Source organism: Mauremys mutica, chromosome 3 (genome assembly GCF_020497125.1).
Source record: "Mauremys mutica isolate MM-2020 ecotype Southern chromosome 3, ASM2049712v1, whole genome shotgun sequence".
In the NCBI taxonomy this organism is placed as follows: domain Eukaryota; kingdom Metazoa; phylum Chordata; order Testudines; family Geoemydidae; genus Mauremys; species Mauremys mutica.
The window spans coordinates 104,203,317-104,224,899 of NC_059074.1; the positions used below are offsets into that span (position 1 = coordinate 104,203,317).

The window sequence follows — 21,583 nt, forward strand, 5'->3', positions numbered from 1 at the left end:
CACTTCCCAACTCTCCCTCCGGGTGCACCTGGCTCTGTAGAGGGTCGTCCTGGTTGTCGGGGAAGAAGGCCTCTGTCAGGGCTTGCAGCTCCTCCATTCTCGGGTCTGTAAATAGCCCTGGCAGTCCTGGCCAGTCCTCAGGGGTCAGCAGAGACCTCCCAGCTCGGGAGTTCACAGGAGGTGTCTGGCTCCTCCGGTGGCTGCCTCCCAACGGAGCTCTCCGGCACGCCTTTTGTACTTCCGGCCCTGCCCACTGACTTCTGGTGGGAGGGTTGAGCATGGTCTAGCTCCACCCACCAGGGTTCAATGAGGGGCTCCTCCCCATCCAGGTCTGTGGGCGGCCAATCTGCACCACTACACCCTCCATTCAGTGAGAACCCCATTAGAAGATCATCACAGGCATACCTTTTTTAGATCAATTTCACATCGGTCATCTCTGGTGAGCATCTTTTCTTATGTCAATTGCCAAGGAGTAAATCAATTAAAGTATTGCCTTCTTTAAAAAAATACAGCAAGCAGACAAAGATTACAAACCTTCCCTTTCCCTTCGGGGATTGATTTAAAATCATCAGACTCAAGGCAGAGTTAGTCAGTGCAGAACACGTCGAAAACAAGATAATGTCATCCACCTACATAGGCAAAACTGGAATCTAGATCCTATCATCCAGAGTATCACTGGAAATTCCCAGGCTCTGGACTCCTCTTCATTCCCACACCTATCCAATAAAAGGTATCCTACAAAGGAATTCTGTGGTCCATTTTGGGAAAATCTGGACATCTATCCCATAGTGCCTAAAACGGGGATAAAGTGCCTAGAAACATCCAAAACAGAACAGGGAGCAAGACAGTCTGGTGTGTCCTATTCCACAGAGAATCAGGATGTAGGAGGACCAGCCAAACTAGTTACAGGTATGGTTAAGGGTTCCAATTTTACACTGCAAAAACAATACACCAAAATTGCTTTAAGACGACAACCATCTGCCAGCACAGACTGACTGTAAGGGAAAACAACTGTCTAACATTTTCACTCACAGCATTAACCATGTTGTACATTGACATTAAACATGTTTACAGTCAACCATGTCACTAACTTGTTACATACTCATGTAAAAGCTGTAGTATTGACAGGGCTTAACGTAACAAATTCACAAACTGTACTCAATTCAAATTGATGCACTATATTCCTATTCGTAACACCATTAGCCTACAACACAGCACAAGCAGCCTTAATAGTGAAGACACTTAACAAAATTAAAATATTTTTACAAATTGGAAATAGTAGAAGTAGAGCATTATCTCAATCAAATATTACTGATAAGTCTGATTTAATAAAGCTCTTTACTAGGTTGTCGATGCAATCACAATCTTATCATTGTTACCCTTGTTTTCCTTCTCCTTCCTCTTCCTTATTAAATCTACAGTAACTCCCCATTCAACGTCCTCTCGCTTAACGTTGTTTTGGTCTTACGTCCCTGCTCCATTACAGAACATGCTCCGTTTAAAGTTGTGCAATGCTTCGCTATAACGTTGTTTGGCTGCCTGCTTTGTCCACAGCTGGCAGCCGCCATCAGCTCCCCTACGCCGCCCCCCTCCACAGCACCTCCCATCTGCCGGCAGACCCTGCGGATCAGCACCTTACCCTCCCCTCCACCCCCTGCGGCAATCAGCTGGCTTGTGCCATTCAGGAGTGAGTGAGGAGGAGCAAGGACTCGGCACACAGGCTCCCCCTGCCTCCCCAATGCCGCAAACCAGCTGATTGCCATGGGTGGGTGGGAGGGGGGAGGCTGCGTGCCTCCCCCCTCCCTCCCGCCCACAGCAATCAGTTGGCTTGCAGCATTCGGGAGGCAGGGGGAGCCTGCGAGCCGTATCCTCGCTCCTCTTCCCTCCCCCCTCCCTCCTGAATGCTGCAAGCCAGCTGATTGCCACAGGCAGGAGGCAGGGAAGGAAGGGGGGGACGAGCGAGGATGGGGCATGCAGAGCAAGAGGGGGAAGAAGAGGCAGGTTAAAGGGGGGGCTGAGGGTAGGGGGGGCATGGGCAGGCCGAGGGTTGAGCCCCCCGGTGCTTGCAGAATAGGGGAAGCTGCCACTACGCAACATGCTTCTCCTAGCCTACAGCACCTTCAGCCTCCTTGCCTGTCTCATCTCCAGTGACCGTGGGCTGTGCCTGTGTGGGGTAAGGCAGGGACACCTCACAACTATAGTACTGTATGGCAAAAAAAAAAAAATTCCCTGGAACCTCACCCCCCGCCATTTACATTCAGTCTTATGGGGAATTGGATTCGCTTAACATCGTTTCACTTAAAGTCGCATTTTTCAGGAACATAACTACAGCATTAAGTGAGGAGTTCCTGTACTTGTTATATATTGTCATAAAATCAGAAGAAAGAACCACGTCCTACAATAGGTTTTTGAAGTGCCTAGCATCCTGATAAGGGTCTCTAGGCACTGTTGTAATATAAAACAACAATTATGATGATGCAACAGTATATGTAACAATATTAACTTAATTTAAACAACTTTGGTATTAAGTATAAACAGCTGATAGGAATCAATGGTATTTTTCTATTAAAACCACATGCCCCTGCTCCACTCAAGAAATTCTGTCTTGCAGTAACCAGTGATGATAAAATACTAATGAGTGAGAAGGAAAACTTCCATCTTTTTGACTAACGGGAATACCACTGACAAGAGTTCAGATGTGCTCTGAATAGATTTAAATAAGCAATAAGTTAACTCACTTCTGAAAGTCAAAGCCCTGAATATATAGCAGTTTCATTAACTAAGTCTCCATTCTTTGAATTAGAATATTTTAATTGAAGAATCAGAGAACACTGTCATTCATTTAAATTGGAATAAATGATCTAACATCCACTAAAAATATGTATTTGGGGGAGAGGAGGACAAATAATGGGATAGTAGAGTTTAAAGAAAAATAGTGTGTTTCTTTAGAAAGCAAACCCAGAAAGAGAATGAGACTCAGCTCTTCTTTGTTGGGATTGAAATAATACTTATTAATTCTTATTTCTTGTCCTAACATCTCTTTTCTAATAAATAAGACTCTGGATACAGTTTATACTGTAAATTGTCAATATTAACCTATAGGCTTGAACCACAGTACATAAAATATTGCCAATGATATTTATTTTTTAAATAAATGGGTCCAGCAGTTAGAGTAAATATTTACATACAAGAAAATAAAGAACTATCATCATCCTGATCAGTCTGATTGTATATTTATTCCTTTACTTTACCCATCTGTTTCTGGCTGTAAGTTATTAGAGGCAAGGACCATGAACGTTTTAGGTGCTATTCCAACCTAAGTAATAACAAAGCAGGCTTTTCACCTCCAAAATTATAAAGATGCTAGCAATAACAAACCAGAAGTCTAGAATTGGCTATTCTGTTTCAAGAGGGTTAAACCTGGCACAGTGCACAGTTCAAGTGGACAGACAAAAAAGGTCAAAACAGAAAAAAAAACAAGCCCTATATCTCATTCTGACTCCTTATGCATACACCAGTGCAAAATACATATGAATTTAAGCAGCAGGAATCTGTGATCAGTGGGCCCCAGAGAATAATCACAGAATTCAAGGACACTGAGTACTAGATTATTATCCCTTGTTCTTGTACATCAAGTTAATCATTTGTTTTAAACTGAAGTATACATAGTATACAATGCTGTGATTAAACAAACTTTTAAAAAAAAATCAATGAAACCAATGTGTAACATTAACAATAAAATATATATATATTAGATTACTGTCAGTCAAATCATTTTTATTCATACAGGGCCTGATTCAGCTCCCACTGACATCAATGGAAGTCCTTATATTGACTTCAAAGAGTGCTGTCTTGGTTCAGTAAAGAAAGCGGCACTAGCGTGTGGATTGAGAATGGGGCTGCAAGCCTGAAATAATAAAAGCAAATTATTATTACTACCACTAATCCTGGCACTAACACCACTTCCCTCCATTACCTTGGGCACTGCAATTAACCTCTTCTACCCCAGTTCCCCCAGCTGTAAAATGAGGATAATGTTGACCTACCTACTTCATAGTGGATTAAACCTTTGCAAAACACTTTGAAAATAACTACGTGTACCAAGCCCTTTTATAGAAATGAGAACACACTTCAGAAGGAATCTTAATGTGCCAAAATCAAATTAAAGTTTCTCCATCACATTACCACACAGATAAGATCATATAAATGAAATCCTATGAATGACTTAGCTTTCTGTTCATTGCTATCACCAACTCAGCAGTTGACTTCCTAGTGCATTAATAATTAGAGAGAAACCCTTTAAGCCAATCAGAGCTGTTGGATAGGTGGCAGCATTTCTCAGGATAGGACACGTAGTTTCAAAAAAAAAAATAAAGAAATATCTGGAGGTAAAACGCTGATGACTACGTCTTCCTTTCCTCATAGCTCTCACCTTGGCTAACAAACTTAAGCACCAACCCTGAGACTACTTGTGCATTTCAATAACTTTACTCAGGTGAATAGTCACATATAGAAAACAGGACTACTCCTGTGAGTACCCCCCCCAGCATTGGCAACCCACAGCATTCACAAAACATAAACCAGGCCCCCCAAAAGCATGAGATTAGCTTTAAAAATACATTTGGGGTTGTGTTTGCCTTCTGGTATTGGAGACTTTGGGATTCATGTTTTCAAGCTTTTCCCCACAACCATGTGGTCTGGAAACTTACTTTATTTTTAATGAGAGCTGGGATTCTCCTGTAATAACATGACTCAAGGAGCTAGGGCTTTAAGGAAAACACCAAACATCACAAGACTTGCAATAAAATTGCTAGAGTTGGCATGTGTTTGTGGGATTGAGCTCTTAGTGAATTTGACAAATGCATCTTTCGGTCCTATCATTTTTCACCCCTAAATAGACAGTGTGTGTGCATGCAACCTCTTTTTTCAAATTCTCCTAGGAGGTTGGTTCTCTAGCTTTATAAAGGACAAGGATTCTGAGAATTTCTCTTCCCTGGAGAAGATGAGGGTGTGCAAGGAGTACTGTTATTTAAACTCTAACTCAGTGGTGGGCAACTTGTGGCCCATCAGGGTAATCCACTGGAGGGCAACAAGACAGTGTTTACATTGACAGTCTGCAGGCACGGCCACCCGCAGCTCCCATTGGCCATGAACTGCGAACCGCAGCCACTAATGGGCTGCGTGCAGCCCCCAGACCATAGGTTGCCCACCACTGCTCTAACTACATGTTTGGGCTTGCATTTTGGATTCACTTTCATTCATATTTTTCAAGTGGGAAGGAAAACATGTTGTTTAAAGCTCACGTCGTGCCTGCTTAATTGAGGCAGTTATTACAATGATCAGATTTAATTACACTTTCAGCAACAAATAATTTTCATCTTTAAAGCAACTAAACTCCTTCATATATATGTTCTGTTTTCTTGTATATCCATCAAGCTATGCTCAGAAATATATAAATTATATTAAAATGTCAGCCCAAGGTACTCTGAAATTACTGCAAACTATAAATTATTTCTTGAAATAAAAAAATCATAGTTTCACATTGAAAATGGAGGTATTCATCAATACAGATGGTGTGCCTGGAGCTTCAGTTACGTTAACAAAGTTCTCTTTCTATACTAGCATTGAAGGAAGTAAGTACACAAACCAACTGTCCATGCCTCACCTGACACAGATATTATTTTTCATGAACTGCAGAGCTTTTAAACCCTAGTTGAAAAGAAAACTGTGGTAAGAGGGAGAACATGAATAGTAGCACGCCCTGCATTATACAATATATATCTAAAATGGTCTCATACTTTCCCCCAGTGGATGGTCCTTGCATACAGGGCCGCCCAGAGGATTCCAGGGGCCCGGGGTCTTCGGCGGCGGGGGGCCCTTCCGTTCCGGGACCCGCCGCCGAAGTGCCCCGAAGACCCGCGGCGGGGACTCCCCACCGCCAAATTACCGCCGAAGTGGGACCCGCCGCCGAAGTGCAGCCCGGTCTTTGGCGGTAATTCGGCGGCGGCGGGGGGGTCCCCGCCGCAGGTCTTCGGGGCACTTTGGCGGTGGGTCCTGGAACGGAAGGGCCCCCTGCCGCCAAATTACCGCCGAAGACCGGGCTGCACGTCGGCGGCGGGTCCCGCTTCGGCGGTAATTCGCCAGTGGGGGGGGTCCTTCCGCCCCGGACCAGGAGCGAAGAAGCTCCTGCGCTCTCTTGCCCTGCCCCCTCTGGGCGGCCCTGACCCTATCCACCCCCCCCATTCCCTGCCCCCTGACCGCTCCCCCAACCTCTGCCCCCTCCCTGTGCCCTGACTGTCCCCAGGACTCCCTGCCCCTTAGCCAACCCCCCCTGGCCCCAGCCTCTTACCCCCGGCTCCCTCCTCGCCCGGAGTCTCAGCGCCTCACCCGACAGCTGCAGCGTGCGTCCGGCGGGGCCTGAGCTCCGTCCCGCTCAGAGCCGCGTGGTGAGGGGGCGGGGCTGGGAGCTCCACGCCGAGCAGAGGCAGCTGAGCTCAGCCCGGAGCTCGCAGCCCCGCCCCCTCACCACGCGGCTCTGAGCGGGGCGGGGCTCAGGGGCCCCGGCGGAGACACGCTGCGGCGCTGTCTGAGGACGCCGCTTAATGCGCTAAGGGTCCAGGAGAGGGGCAGAGGCGGGAGCCTCAGCTGTTCTCTTGGGGGCCCCTGCGAAGCGCGGGGCCCGGGGCAAATTGCCCCCTTTGCCCCCCCCTCTGGGCGGCCCTGCTTGCATATACAATTACTGACTAAGAGAAGACACTAATGAACTGAGTTGTCCGCTTTCCAAAAAAAAAAAAAAAAAAGGTGTGTGGGGGGGGAGGGGGACAAGGTTCCTTAAATCCAGTTAAAAAAAATCTCTATTACATTTAATCCAGAATGTATTATACAAAAGAGCCATGTCACATAAGCAGCTATAGAAAATAATACACATGAATTGCAGATGAACCTGAAGCTCAATGTTAAAGCATTCAGAGCTAGAGTTTTGGTTCAAACCATTGTCAACAGGAGTAGTTTGGAGTCAGATCTGAACGCCAAAATTTCAAAGTTCGGTGTAGTTTGAGCCACTGTTTTGAGTAGAAATGAGCTCAAGTCAAAACTCTTCATCAAAAAGCCCTATCCAGATAAATCAACAAACCATGCCTTACGTGAAGGAAAAATGACAGTAACTTGATTTAGTTCCCAAATGAAATGGTAGGAAGCCCTCATAATGGGGATATAGTTGACACATTTAAAAATAAATACATTTACAAAACTAAAAAGAGTGAGGGAGAGGAAAAAAAAGTGTAATCTCTTCTGCATAATCACTCTTCATAGAAAATGACTGTTTAGTTTCAAAGTTTAAAATATTTTTGCTGTATCAAATCTGTCCTACATTAGTACTAAGGCACCATATTCATGCTGCATTGCTTTTGGTGATTAGGTTTGTAAATCACTTCAGCAACCTTTCGCTCTATTGGGCTGGATTTAGTCTTCACACCTCTGGTGCAAGATTAAAGAACACACACATGAAAAGCCTCATCTGAGTTATTTTTGTGAATAATTACATACCAATATTCTGGACTCCTACAGACCCTCAACAGGGGAAGTGCATGAGATCCTCCTAGTGGTGAAAGAATGAAAAGCTTGGATACAGAGCAAGTGATACTTCACTGAGAGGAACAGCTAGCACCAAAAAAAAAAAAAAAAAGTTTTCTTTCAGATTCTTATACTACCTGTGAAAATCAGAATCCAAACACCCCATGGGGAAAACATGGGGTCTGAACCCCAAGGAATAAGCAATTAAATCAACTATTTGTATATGATATTATTGTACTACTGTATAAAAATGTATTGAGTAAGGTATCTTACAAAAACTTGTGACATGCTGCTCATCAGTATCATTGTATGATGTATGATGTGTAAAGAATTATGTATGTGTGCTGGAAATATCTTCCTAAAATATGTTTTGAGGGCAGACTTGATAAACAGTGAAAGTACATTTACATACAAGGTAAACAAAGCATTCAAGCTAACAAGCAGCTGAAGAAATAGCTTGGTGAGCACACCGGGGAACACTGCGAACTCTGGCCCCCAAGAGGTCTTCCTGGCTCTTGAGACAAAGACTACGGACTTTGGGAAATATAAAGGGAGCAAAAATACATTTTAGTGACCCATCACTAAGGGGATATAGGAGACAGCACCCTCTGAATCTGTGAATGCTGGATCCTCCTGCCAGAACGGCTGAAGATGTGGTAGCTTGATTTAAGTGAGAAAGCAGTTTAGGCAAAGAAGGTAGGTTAGGACACTAGAAAACGTGTTTTGTTTTGTAAGTAACTATACCCATCTCTTTTTCTCTTGCTTAGTATCACTAAAATCTGTTCTTTATTAATAAACTTATTCTTTGTTTTACGAAGAACCATGTCAGAGCTGTTATATTGAAGTAAAGAGCAAGTCCGCAGAGAAACCAGCAGGCTGGTGTATCTCTTGGGAGGTACCAAACTTAATTTTTATGAGTGGACAGTGAGAGGGTCTGGACTCTGGCAAACTCAGAACTGGGGTTCACTGGTTGTTACCTGCAAGCAAAGTTAAGACTTGCAGAGTCTCCAGGATTTTGCTGGAGATGTGATATGGATTGGAGCTGACACACAGTCTGATCTCCAGCAAAGCTCACTCTAACACACTGGCTTACAATTCTGGATGCCCTGAGGAGAGTGTCACAATCCTATATGATGTATTAAGGGGTTCAGTGTTCCCCTCAATGCAGAGTATCTCCTATTACAGTAGTAGGAGTAGAGTATCTCGTATTACAGTAAATAGGATTTAACTGTGCAAAGAGAAGGGAAAATCAGATTCCCAAAATAGAATGTAAATCCGAGAGTGTTATAACACAACTTATCAAAATACTTTAACAAGCAAATAAATGAAGCCTAGGAAGAAACCATACAGAATCGGGTACATTTTAGGAATGCATACACTGTACTTTTTTTTCCAAAATACCTTAATAATAGGACAATATATGTTTAAAAATAGTCTTAAACTGAACTATCATACCAAGTTAAATCACAATATTTTTCTTACACTGTAACAGCATAAATAACAGACTAGACTTCTCACCAAGCTTAACAGAAGGAAAGTTTAAATCGTTTCCTTTACCAAGCTAGCAGGGAACACTTATCCAAATTAACAATAGGAATTTATAGTTTTTTACAGAAGACAGGACATGTTAGAATAAAGCAGTTACATCTTAAAACATTTTCACTCCAAGATCAAAGATTTAAACATAATTCCAATAGCATCTCATTTGCCTCAGCCATAAGGAGTACCATTCTCTATCAACATGCAGCCAAAATTAGCACCTGATTAAACAGCAGCTGGCTAAGCAGAACCCAGACAAAAATGAGGTGGATGCTGGCAAGCAGAGGGAGGTGCTTCTGAAAATGTAATCTTTGACATCCCCCACTATTGAGGAGCTCTCCTCTCAGACTGATATGCTGGTCTGCAGCATTAGGTTCCTTTTGAATTTCTTAATGCTATTAGATGCCCAAATACCTATGGCAACCATTTTTTTTTCAAATGAACACTTGAAGCCAGAAGACTGTGCCCCACTTTACCAGTCCCACACCTGGCCATGGTGAGCCACATCTTCTTCAACTTCATGCTCAGTTATAGCAACTCATACCTAGGAATGAAGCCATTTACCCAGAAACAACTCCCAAAGTTCAGCAGCCCATCTGCTTAACAAACAAATGTCAGAGACCCCATCAGCCCTTTCAAAATCTTTGGCCTGATATTGAAAGCCCTCCCCAGGACTGGCCCTAGCTACCTGAGGATTGCATCTCCCTCCACAACAGCTACTTTTTACTAAACCAATAAAACTGTCAAGCAATAGGGGGAGTCTCTTGAGCACAAGAGACAGAACCATCACAGGAGCTGGACCTAGACTATGGAATGTGGCTTTCAAAACTAAATGAAAACTAATGGATTTGACACACACCGCACAATATTCTAACAGAGCTATTTTTCCTACTGGTGGGGATAGAAGAAAAGGAGATTATTTTATTTTTAAATACTCAAGAAGCACTCAGATACCATGATGAGTAGGACCTACTCGTACATGGACTATAAACAGCTTAATTGCTAAAGTTTAACTCAGACACTTCACACATGAACAAGTTGTGGATGAACTTCGACACTCCAAGCAAGTTTAAGGATCAGTCTTTCTAGCAAGGAAAGCAAACAGATTTGCTTATTATCTATAAACAATGTTTAAATGGATAAAATGGAAATTAAATACAATAATATGAAACAATAATAAACTGAATTATCAGAAATACCACTCACATGATTTAAATATCATTTAAAAGCTATAAGTAATTTGCACTCAGAATGTGTGTTTACTTTTAAAATACTTTCTCTGACGTTTGTTTTCATAAATACCTAGAGGAAAAATTAGTTTTAACAATAATGATGCAGTGAAAATCTTGTGTCAACAATCTTAGATTTCATTTAAAAATTAAGAATTTTCTTTTAACCCATTCTTCAAAAAAGAAAAAAAAATTGTCCAGAGGGGTTCTCTGTGTGTGTGCATGCATGTGTGGAGCATGGGTAATCAGGTTATGTTTGTTTGTTTGCTTCTTTGTTTTGTTTTTTGCTTTTACACTCAGAAGCCTTAGCTGACATTTGCCCTTTCAGAAGCTGAACTTGAGTGATGACTGTAAATCTGTGACAATAAACCAAAATTCTAAACAGAGACACCACCCTAGTACATTTACAAAAGGAAGAAGGATAGGTCTCAATGATATTTGCATGGGTATGTCCGTCCCTTTGTTTATTTACAATCACGTCACCATACGATTACATAAAATATTTGTTTAAAATATTTAGTTTGTTGCACAAACACTTTCAATCAACAAGCAACAGTATGTCCTATTTGTACACGGTTTTAAGCAAAACCTTCACTTCAATATTTGAGAAACTCAGCCATATCCTAAGAGTAAGGTGAATACAAACTTTGTAAGAGAGAAGTGGAATCATGGTCTGGAGGGGGAAAAAATAAGGAAGGATTTAATCAGTTCGGTCCAACATATACCACCCTGAACATGCCAAAGTGACAATGCCTTTCCTACATCTGATTGTAAGCCACCTCTGTGCCTAAAGTAACAACAGCAGTTGATCTGATTATGTAAACCAAACTCTCCTATCCTCCTCACTCCTAAACCAAAATAGAACAGTTTTTAAATGCTCTTAGGGTTATATACCTCCTTACAGGAGATTCACGAATCAGTATAAAGCCAACTTTCCACCTCCCTCTGCACACAGCATAGAGTTGACAAATTAAGGAAAAAGCATCAACATTTAATTAGTCACAGATTTTTAAGGCCAGATTGGAACCATTATGATCATCCAGCCTGACCTCCTGTATAATACAGGCCATAGACCCCTCAACCTCTAGTACCTGCATCAAATCCATAACTTCTGATGGAGGTAGACCACCTCTTAGAAAGACATTCAATCTTGATTTAAAGATTTCATTCAAGTGATGAAAAATCCACCACTTCTTCCTCCAGTTAGTTGTTCCAGTGGTTAATTACCCTCACAGTGTAAAAAAAAAAAAAAAAGCCTTATTTCTAGAGTAGACTGAATTTGTCTAGTTTCAGTTTCCAGCCCTTGGATCTTGTTATGCCTTTGATAAATTAAAGAGCCCTCTGCTATCAGAAGTTTTCTCCATATGTAGGTTCTTAAGGACTGTGTTCAAACCCCTCCTAATCCTCCCAGATAAACTAAATATACTGAGCTCCTTTAGTATCTCACTGTAAGACAGAGTTTTTCACATTTCAAATGGTATTGTAGCTCTTTGCTGAATTCTTTGCAATTTGTGGCCATCCTTAAAGTGTTGACACTGAAAATGGATGCAATATTCCAATAATGGTCCATGCTTCCCCATTTCCACTCAATTTTCCTGTAGTTGCACATTCAAGGATCCTGTTAGCTCTCTTAGCTACCAAATCATATTGGGGGCTCATGTGCAGTATTCATGTTACTGCATCTGTGACTAACTAAACTTTTGGGGAACTGCTATATTTTAATGTTAAATGTTTTATTCTAAAACAGCCAGAGGCATTAATCCACATTATGGAACAATGGCCTGCAAATTTCAGAAACACTGGTTTTGGATTTAAGCAATAGAAATAGCATCTTTAAACAATACACACACCTATATATGTATAGTAATCACCACTAAAGACAGGATTGCAACTAGACACTTTACTACTGGAATACCTTTAGAGTGGTATTACATTTATATATGTTCAGGGTGAGAAATGCTGCAAATACCACAGTAAATTTAACTACTGCCAATTGTAATGATGTCTAATTTTTAAATTGTATCCACTGCATTCACATAGGTACTTTTGAACAGAACAGAAAGTATTCCATTTAAATTAAACACACAACCTGCAGCGCTGTATGCTAGGAGATGGGAGTTAAACCACAATGAACATTTCCAGTTGAGCAATGAATCCCTAAAAATACATGACTCTAGAATAAAAACACCAGCAACCCAAGTGTGGTGATACGAGTTGATGCCACTTTAATTAAAAGGGGACAAGTGCATCTAAATTGGCTCAGAGTCTGACCCTGACCTCGAGAAGCAGGAAATGATCACCTTAAGTACACATACATCCTGCCTAATTACTGCAAGCGAGTGACTGCAGGCAGGCTGCTGTGGGTCAGTCTCATCGCACAAGTGGCTGGAAAGCCCTGCCCTGGTGGCGCTAGGATCCATGGACATGGAGCGATCAGATCCATTCCCCTACCCAAAGAGGGCTGCTGGCGGGAGATTTTTTAAGTAGTTTTGCAAGGGGTGGTGTGAGTTAATTCCACCCCCTCCATCCCGGGGGGGATCCTTCCCTAGTTACAAAGCCTCCCCTGAAGTCGGGGGCAGCAGGAGGGGGCCGAGCGGGGCATGCTGTGCACCTGTTGCGGCAGGAGGAGGGCGATGCCGGGCACGGAGACCGGACCATCCCCCAGGCGCTGCGGGATGAGGTTGCAGCAGCCCCTGGGCACAGTCTCTCCCCGCCGGGAGGCAGCTGGTGCTTTCAGGGACCCTTCGCTCGCTGCCCGCGGAGCAGCCGGATTCTCTCCCGGGGAAGGCGGCGCTGGGGGGGGGGGGGTTAGAACGCCGGCGCCCTCAACGTTCCGCGCGGAACCCGCGCAGGCGGCCCCAGCCCAGGGCTGCGCTCCCGCCAGGAGCCCCCGAGGTGCCGAGGGGGGGGGGGTCTCACCTGCAGGGCCCCGGCGGGGAGCGTCGCTGGCGCTGCTGCCTCCGGCCGCCCCTGCCTCCGCCATGTCTCCTCGGTGAGCTCAGCCGCCCCGCCCCGCGGGAGCCGCAGCCACAGGCGGGCAGGTGAGCGCGCCACGCACCAGCCCGGGGGGAGGGGGGCGCCCCGCGGCAGCGCCACCTCGCGGGCAGGTGCGGCAGGGCGCGGGGGCGGGGGACTAGGCTGGGCTCGCCCTGCCAACCTCCTGCAGGGGGGGGGGGGGGAGCGGCCGGTGCGGGGCTGGGAGTCGGCATTGCGCTCCGGGGACTGTGCTGGGCGCATCCCGGCTCTTCAGCCGCGGCTGCGTGCTCAGCGTATCGCGCCCGGCTCGGCGCGCAGGCCTGCCCCGGCCCCCTTGGGATCGCGGCACGTCTCTCCCGCGGGCTTGGCATGGAAGGAGCTGGAACTAAGGAGCCAGTGCCCCGCTTGGGAGACCTGATTCAGACTCCGTGCCGATCGTGCCTGGTGACTTGCATTTCTTTTATTAACCCCCCTTCCTGAGCCCGGTTCCGGTCCGTGTGGGGGGTGCGGCGGGGGCTGATCGCTCCTGTCCTGTGGGAGGTGAGGTGGCTTCTAAGATCAAGCTGTACGTGGGTTCCTTAGTCAAAGGACGAACATTGACTTGTACCTAGAAGAGCCTATTAAGTTAATGCAACTGACTAAAAACTGCTGTGGCATGCTCAGTATTGCTTAACATCACTAAGCCGCCTGGGTATTCACCTTGAGTTAGATGTAACATCCCAGCGGTCTTGAATGTCCTTATCAGACCACTTCAGACTCTGCCCCTTCCTGGGGGGTTGGTCTATACACAATATAAACCACATCCGAAGTTTGCTCTCCAGGTTTGGCTGTTCCAAAAGCAGCTCTCTCAGACCTCTTCCAGTCCCCAAAGATTTATAATCAGGAGGCAGCATGTGTAGGCAGTAAGGGTGGGAGCAGGGCCGGCTTTAGGCCAATTCAACCAATTCCCCTGAATCGGGCCCCGCCCCTAAGAGGGCCCCACGCCCATGTCCCAGTACAGCATATTGGCAAGAGCTGGTGCACTGTATCAGGGTGGCCCGGCTTCCCCAGGGGGCAATTTAAAGGGCCTGGGGCTCCCAGCAGGGGCTGGAGCCCCAGACCCTTTAAATTGCCACCAGAGCCCCACTGCTGGAGCCCTGGGGTAGGGCTGCGGGGCTCTGGGAGCTATTTTAAAAGTCCGGGGCTCCCGTTGCTTCTAAAGCCCAGGGCTCCTGTGGCTATATAAAGGGCCGGGGCGGTGGAAGCAGGGAAGACCCGAGCCCTTTAAATAGCCCCCAGAGCCCTAGAGTAGCAGCGGGCTCCGGGGGCTATTTAAAGGGCTGGGGCTCCAGCTGCCTCTGCTGCCCCGGTCCTTTAAATAGCCCCCGGAGTCCCACCACTTCTCCTGAGCTCCCGCAGCTATTTAAAGGGCCGGGGCAGTAGAAGCAGGGGAGTCCCGGGCCCTTTTAATAGCCCCCAAACGCCGGGCTGCTGCTGCTACCCTGGTGGGGGAGGGAGGAGGGAGCACTCACCGTACAGGGTGGGCTGTACCCCCTGTACCTGCACCTCCTGCCTGCACCAGCCCCGCACCCCCTGCCCTGCCTGCACCAGCTCCTGTCTGCAGCCAGCCCCGCACCCACTGCCCTGTCTCCTGCCAACCCCTGCCGCACCCTCCTGTGGCCCTGCCTCAAGCCAGCCAGCCCACCCCACACACCCCTGTCTCCAGCCAGCCCCACACCCCTTGCCCTGCCTGCGGCCAGACCCTACCTCCAGTCAGCCCCTGCCCTGCCTCCAGCCAGCCCCATGTCCACTTGTGCCTGCAGTTCCCAGGGCAGTAACCCTGCACACCTGCTTCAATGGGGGGGTGGGTGGGCAGGGAGCAGCTGGGACCCACACATGTGCACACCCTAAGGTGACCAGACAGCAAATGTGAAAAATCAGAACAGGGGGTGGGGGGTAATAGGATCCTATATAAGAAAAAGACCCAGAAATCAGGACTGTCCCTATAAAATCGGGACATCTGGTCACTCTAGCACACCCCCGGGAGTGGCGGGGACCTACACATGTAAAAGGAGCTCGTTTCTAGTTCAGGCCCATCTTTTTAAAAAAGAACTTTAGGTCGGGTTAACATACATCCGTATTTTCCCAGACATGTCAGGCTTTTTGGTTCTTAAATTTCCATCCGGGAGGAAAATACGGACATATGGTAACTCTATTGGTACAAAAAATACATACTGTGGCACATCCCTTAAATCAGAACTTTTTATAGGGAACTGGTTGCTAAGAAATGAAAGTTGTTTTTTTTTTTAAGTCATCCCTGCCTGGGCCCTGCCAAAAATGTTCGAATTGGGCCCCACACTTCCTAAAGCCGGCCCTGGGTGGGAGCCGCAAACATTTAGGTGCCTAAACCTCAGATGTAGGCACCTAAGTCCCAGTTTGGGCTTCACTCTGATCTACAAAACTGACATTGAATGCTGTAGACATTGGCACCTATGTTTTCATGGTACTGTATGAGTTTCCTCAGCACAGCAGCACCTACATTTCTGTTTCTGGGCATGTGCATTGCTGCCTCCCTCTAGCTGTACCGATGTTTATTTCCTGCCTAAGCCCCACATTGAATCACAAACCAGGGGAAGATAGGCATTGGGCCACCTATCCCACCTGCAGGGCCTGATATGGTAGGCACTCTGAGCACACCTGTTGGAATGGGTCCCATTCAAAATCCTGGTGGTGGAGGAGGAGATGGTGCTGATGGTGCTCCTTCCCACCTGATAACTTTCAGTTCAGTGGTCAGAGCACTCACCTAGGATGTGGGGATACCCTGAATCATAGAATCATAGAATCTCAGGGTTGGAAGGGACCTCAGGAGGTCATCTAGTCCAACCCCCTGCTCAAAGCAGGACCAAACCCAACTAAATCATCCCAGCCAGGGCTTTGTCAAGCCTGACCTTAAAAACCTCTAAGGAAGGAGATTCTACCACCTCCCTAGGCAACCCATTCCAGTGCTTCACCACCATACTAGTGAAAAAGTTTTTCCTAATGTTCAACCTAAACCTCCCCCTCTGCAACTTGAGACCATTACTCCTTGTTCTGTCATCTTCTACCACTGAGAACAGTCTAGATCCATCCTCTTTGGAACCCCCTTTCAGGTAGTTGAAAGCAGCTATCAAATCCCCCCTCATTCTTCTCTTCTGCAGGCTAAACAATCTCAGTTCCCTCAGCCTCTCCTCGTAAGTCATGTGCTCTAGCCCCCTAATCATTTTTGTTGCCCTCCGCTGGACTCTCTCCAATTTATCCACATCCTTCTTGTAGTGTGGGGCCCAAAACTGGAGACAGTACTCCAAATGAGGCCTCACCAGTGCTGAATAGAGGGGAATGATCACATCCCTCGATCTGCTGGAAATGCCCCTACTTATACAACCCAAAATGCCATTAGCCTTCTTGGCAACAAGGGCACACTGTTGACCCATATTCAGCTTTTCGTCCACTGTAACCCCTAGGTCCCTTTCTGCAGAACTGCTGCCCAGCCATTCGGTCCCTAGTCTATAGCAGTGCATGGGATTCTTCCGTCCTAAATGCAGGACTCTGCACTTGTCCTTGTTGAACCTCATCATATTTTTTTTGGCCCAATCCTCTAATTTGTCTAGGTCCCTCTGTATCCTATCCCTACCCTCCAGCCTATCAACCACTCCTCCCAGTTTAGTGTCATCTGCAAACTTGCTAAGGGTGCAGTCCACACCATCCTCCAGATCGTTAATGAAGATATTGAACAAAACCGGCCCCAGCACCGACCCTTGGGGCACTCCACTTGATACCGGCTGCCAACTAGACATGGAACCATTGATCACTACCCGTTGAGCCCGACCATCTAGCCAGTTTTCTATCCACCTTACCGTCCATTCATCCAGCCCAGACTTCTTTAACTTGCTGGCAAGAATACTGTGGGAGACTGTATCAAAAGCTTTGCTAAAGTCCAGAAATAGCACATCCACTGCTTTCCCCTCATCCACAGAGCTGGTTATCTGGTTCAATGCCTCCCCTCTCTACCAAAGTGGAGACCCTGGTTCAAATCCTGTTTCTTAAGAGGAGGCTTCAAAGACTAAACTACTGGATATTCTGATGTACGGCTTCTTCATCCTCTCCTGTGGCACAAAGCATATTTAAGTATTTATCCACAGTGGAATAGTCCTTGCTTAGGAGGAGAGGAAGAGAATGATTCTGTACCCTAGTGGTTAGGAGGTAGAAGACCCAGGGTCCAGTTCTCCTGCCCCAATCACTCTTTCATTATTTATCCACAGTACAACAGCTTCAACAGCAGAACCTGAGAGAGCCCCACATCAGACAATTCTATAGCTCAGTGGTTAGAGCCCTTTCCTGAGTGGTGGGTGACCCCACTGCACCTAACTCCGTTCTGCAAGAAAAACCGAAGCTGCCTGACTCCAGGTACTGGGTTCCCTTCAGTGAGATCCCTAAGCAGAGTTAGATGCCTATTTCCAACAAAGGGGCAGTGCTTAGTATACACTCCCCTCCTCTACATCTCCCACTGGCTAACTTAGGCAGACAGCTGCCTACTGTGTTGGCCTTTGTGGGTCACATTCTTAGGAACCTCTCTCTCCCCATACATTGTATAGGGAGCTAGGTGCCTAACTTGGCTTTGTGGATCATAGTGTTGTTCCTGTGATTTTCTAAGCACCTGAAAGTTAGGGAGCTTGACATTCAGCTAGGGTGACCAGATAGCAAGTATGAAAAAACAGGGCTGTGGGGAGGTAATAGCCGCCTATATAAAACAAAGTCCCGAATATCGGGACTGTCCCTATAAAAACAGGACATCTGGTCACCCTGCACTCAGCAGTGCAATGCCTAAGTCCCTTCATGGATTCCATCCTAATTACCAGGAATCTTAATGCAGAGTTTTAGCTTCTGAACCCATACAAGGTCTTAGTTCTTCCACCTTTTTAAATGAGTACAATGCAATAATTTAATCTGGAGGTCACAAAGGCATGGATAGATGTAGTGGAGTATTGTTCTGAGAGATATAGACAGCTGTAAAGGGTGTGGGGGAGAGAAGGCACCACAGATTGCAGAAGAGATATCAGATTGCAGAAGAAGACTGCAGGAGAGATCTCTCTCTCACACACATGCACATAAACACATATGCACACACAATTCTCCTGCCACTGACACAAATGAAATAAACATAAATCTTCTTCACGACAAACAGTCATCATACATTACAGCAAAATGCCAGTCAGTACCAAAATTCTCCTAGTCCTTTACTCATAGCCTCATCTAACAACTTGTTAATTTCCTCATCCTTTTATTATATGAGGGAGGAGCTACTTATGAGAAGCTTCAAATCAAAGAAACAGACTCAAAGGAAAGGACTATGAACCATAACTTAAACTGGAGTCAAAGTACAGTAAAGAGGAACAACCGGGTGTTGACACAGCTGTCAACAAATTGGGACAGATATTATCCTTGCTTCCGGAAAAAAGATTAATCATTATATACGATAGTTGAGATAAAAATATTGAATCGCAATTGGAGAGAAAATATGGGTGAAATCCTGGCTCCACTGAAGTTTAATGGCAAAACTCTCATTGACTTCAGCAGAGACAGGATTTCACCCAATGTGTATTTAATACTATCATAAATTTATTATAAATTTTTTAATGCTATATTAAGAATTTGTAGAATTCCTTGTGCATATGAAAGACACTGACACTTTACAAGATAAAGTTGTGTTGTACACATTCAAGGGCTATAACTTTGGAAATAAGTTGCTATAATTATATGCATTCCTCTTCTCTCCAGAGAGTACAGTGGTAGTGAACATGGCCCACTGCTTCACTCTCAACGTATGGGCCTACAGTCAAGTAAATTTGTACCATTCTCAGATGCAGCGACCACTACTCACTCATATTTCTTGTGGTGAACTGTAAAGGCCTACTATAAAGAAACACTCTGGGGCATACAGAGATGAGAGATGTTTGAGGTCTCAACTGTTAGGGAGACCACCTCTCTCCTAATGTACTGCCAAGACCAGCTGGGACCCTTCTTATCCTCCAGCTTATTACCATAAACTATGTTTAAAAAATACGGATAAAAGAAATAAGGTAATAAAATTACACAGCGCAACCTGAAAAAAGTCTAAATCAGAGGTTTCCCAACCATAATCAGTGGAGAACTGGCTATTCATAGATTGCCATATTGTTGTCATCTTACTTCCAGCAGGTGAATTAAATTAAGACAGTTTAAAAAAGACATTTTCCTAATTTTACTTTTTCACATAAACAATTGTTGTAGTTGCCTCAGTGACAATATATGTTGCTTTTGTCCTTGCACAACATATCCTCTGCAACTGACCTTTGCACTGTTTAACTAGGAATTTCTAACTAATTCTGCCTCCTGCTGTTGTAGCATTATAAACTGCTTAAAATTAACTATGTAGCCCCAAACATAGCAGCAATTCAGTGATGGATTGAGTTTCCCCATGTGTATAAATTTATAAATGTGTTTGTAAAGCCCTTTGGAGTGAAAATGCTACTGTATATAAAGTATTTCATGTACAGTACTTTTTGTGGTGCAGAGGGACAACTTTGATTGATTTTTTCAAAGTCAGCATAGATAACTTAGCAATGAGTTTGCTGCTGTCCAGATAGATATGTACTGATATATTTATAAGGCAGTTTGTTACTTTGTGTTTAGAATAAATAGAAAAATTATTCCATTTCCTTTGAAAAAAATCTGTGATCCATCACTAAGCCTTTAAAGGTCAGGGCATAAACCATGCATTAACTACTTAGAGTTTTGGTCAAGTTCCTTTCTATTCATCTTATTCACAATTGTGCACTGTAGGCTTTCTAGCAACAGCCTCAAAAGCATCTAGTATTGGTAGTAGATGGACCACTGATCAGGTCCATTATAGCAATTCCTATGTTCTAAACTGTCAGTGGAGGAATATTGTCCATTTTCATGATTTATGGGAAAGATACTTTGCATAATCAAAAGGCTTTCAGAACAGAATAAATATCCCCAAATGATTTTCCAACTAACAGTTTGTGGCTAGGGAGCTGAAAGTCCACTTCTTACTGACTATAGCTAGTCAAGCTGTTTATTAAACCAGCTGGAGCATTAGGTGAACAGTTTTTTCTGTCCTGGAAAAATGTGGATGCTGAAATTAGACGTAGTATGTGGGAAAACAGAATGAGTTTGTAATACATTGTTTACCAAGGCAGAAGTACAATAACTCTAAGCTTCAAGTCACTTTAATACGAGAAGGTTTTCTTAATATTCCGCCTAAATTTTCCATGTAGATTTGTCTCGTTACTCCTAGCTATTCTGCATGTATCACATTTTGAACTATTATTTTTAGAAGCTCTTAAATAAGGAAAGTATCAAAATTGTATTCTTAGATTCTTTATTTTTAAGAATGTATGTTTGTATGTCACAATAGATAGCTTTAGAACAAGCTAACATTACTATGGTTCAGGCATATACAACTGGTACAGTTCAGTAGTACATAAACAACTCTAAAACAAATGTACTGTAGACCAGGGAACTTGTTACCAAAAATAAACAATATTAAAATTTATATAGGGCAGTAAGTAAAAACAATTACTTTTAGGTTCTGCACACTACAAGAAAAAAATGTAAGCTTTACATGATAATTGAAATTATGAAGTTCTACTACGGATTATTATGGTATATAACAAAGAAGAATAAACTTGAAAGGTTGTCACATTTTGGTTTTGTTCCAGTGATGCACAATCACATGAAATCTTACATAGGTTTTGTGTAAAATTACCATCTGGTTACTTTATCTACAACAGATTTTAAGATTAAAAAAAAGCTTCCATGTAAAATCATTTAAAACAAAAATAATGTAAGAGGGTGTTTACAGACTTCTCAGGGATTGTCGGAGTAAATGCAGTCAAGAACTGCAGTGTTTTTAACATTGGTAAACAAATACTGGATAAAGTGCAACACTCTCTCTGGCAGCAAACCTGCTCTGTGCTGTAGAAAATCTCTAAATCTCTACAAAGAAGTAGAAACTGATTTAGCCAGCATCAAGAATGTTTCTCTCGAAAATCACTGATGGCCTTCCAGAGCGTACATAGCATCCCTCCTCTGTAAAAGAAAAATCATAAAGATGCTTAGCTTAAAAAAACTGGACTTCACTTCCGTAGTATCCTGATTCAGGTACGCTTCGATTCAAGCCATCCTGTAGTGGTAGTAATACATTCATTGCACTCATTAAACATGGTAAAAACACAGAGAAATCAAAT

The 21,583-nt window shown here is 44.4% G+C and overlaps 2 protein-coding genes across 5 annotated transcripts in view; both read right to left on the reverse strand.

Moving 5' to 3' along the window:
- Positions 1-14,049, reverse strand: part of MAP7 (microtubule associated protein 7) — a 197,567-nt gene extending 183,518 nt beyond the window's left edge. For 2 of the 3 annotated variants that reach the window (XM_045010039.1, XM_045010038.1), the window contains exon 1: positions 13,260-13,378. In XM_045010039.1, the coding sequence (XP_044865974.1) occupies positions 13,260-13,323 (64 nt within the window). In that variant the 5' untranslated portion in view covers positions 13,324-13,378. Of the gene's footprint in view, positions 1-13,259; positions 13,379-14,015 lie in introns of those variants that run through there. The other variant, XM_045010040.1, reaches the window with a different exon arrangement.
- A 6,652-nt stretch (positions 14,050-20,701) lies between these two features.
- The window catches only part of MAP3K5 (mitogen-activated protein kinase kinase kinase 5), a 164,198-nt gene continuing 163,316 nt past the window's right edge, over positions 20,702-21,583 (reverse strand). For both annotated transcript variants that reach the window (XM_045010034.1, XM_045010035.1), the window contains exon 30: positions 20,702-21,425. In XM_045010034.1, coding sequence (XP_044865969.1) covers positions 21,365-21,425 — 61 coding nt within the window. In that variant the 3' untranslated portion in view covers positions 20,702-21,364. The remainder of the gene's footprint in view (positions 21,426-21,583) is intronic.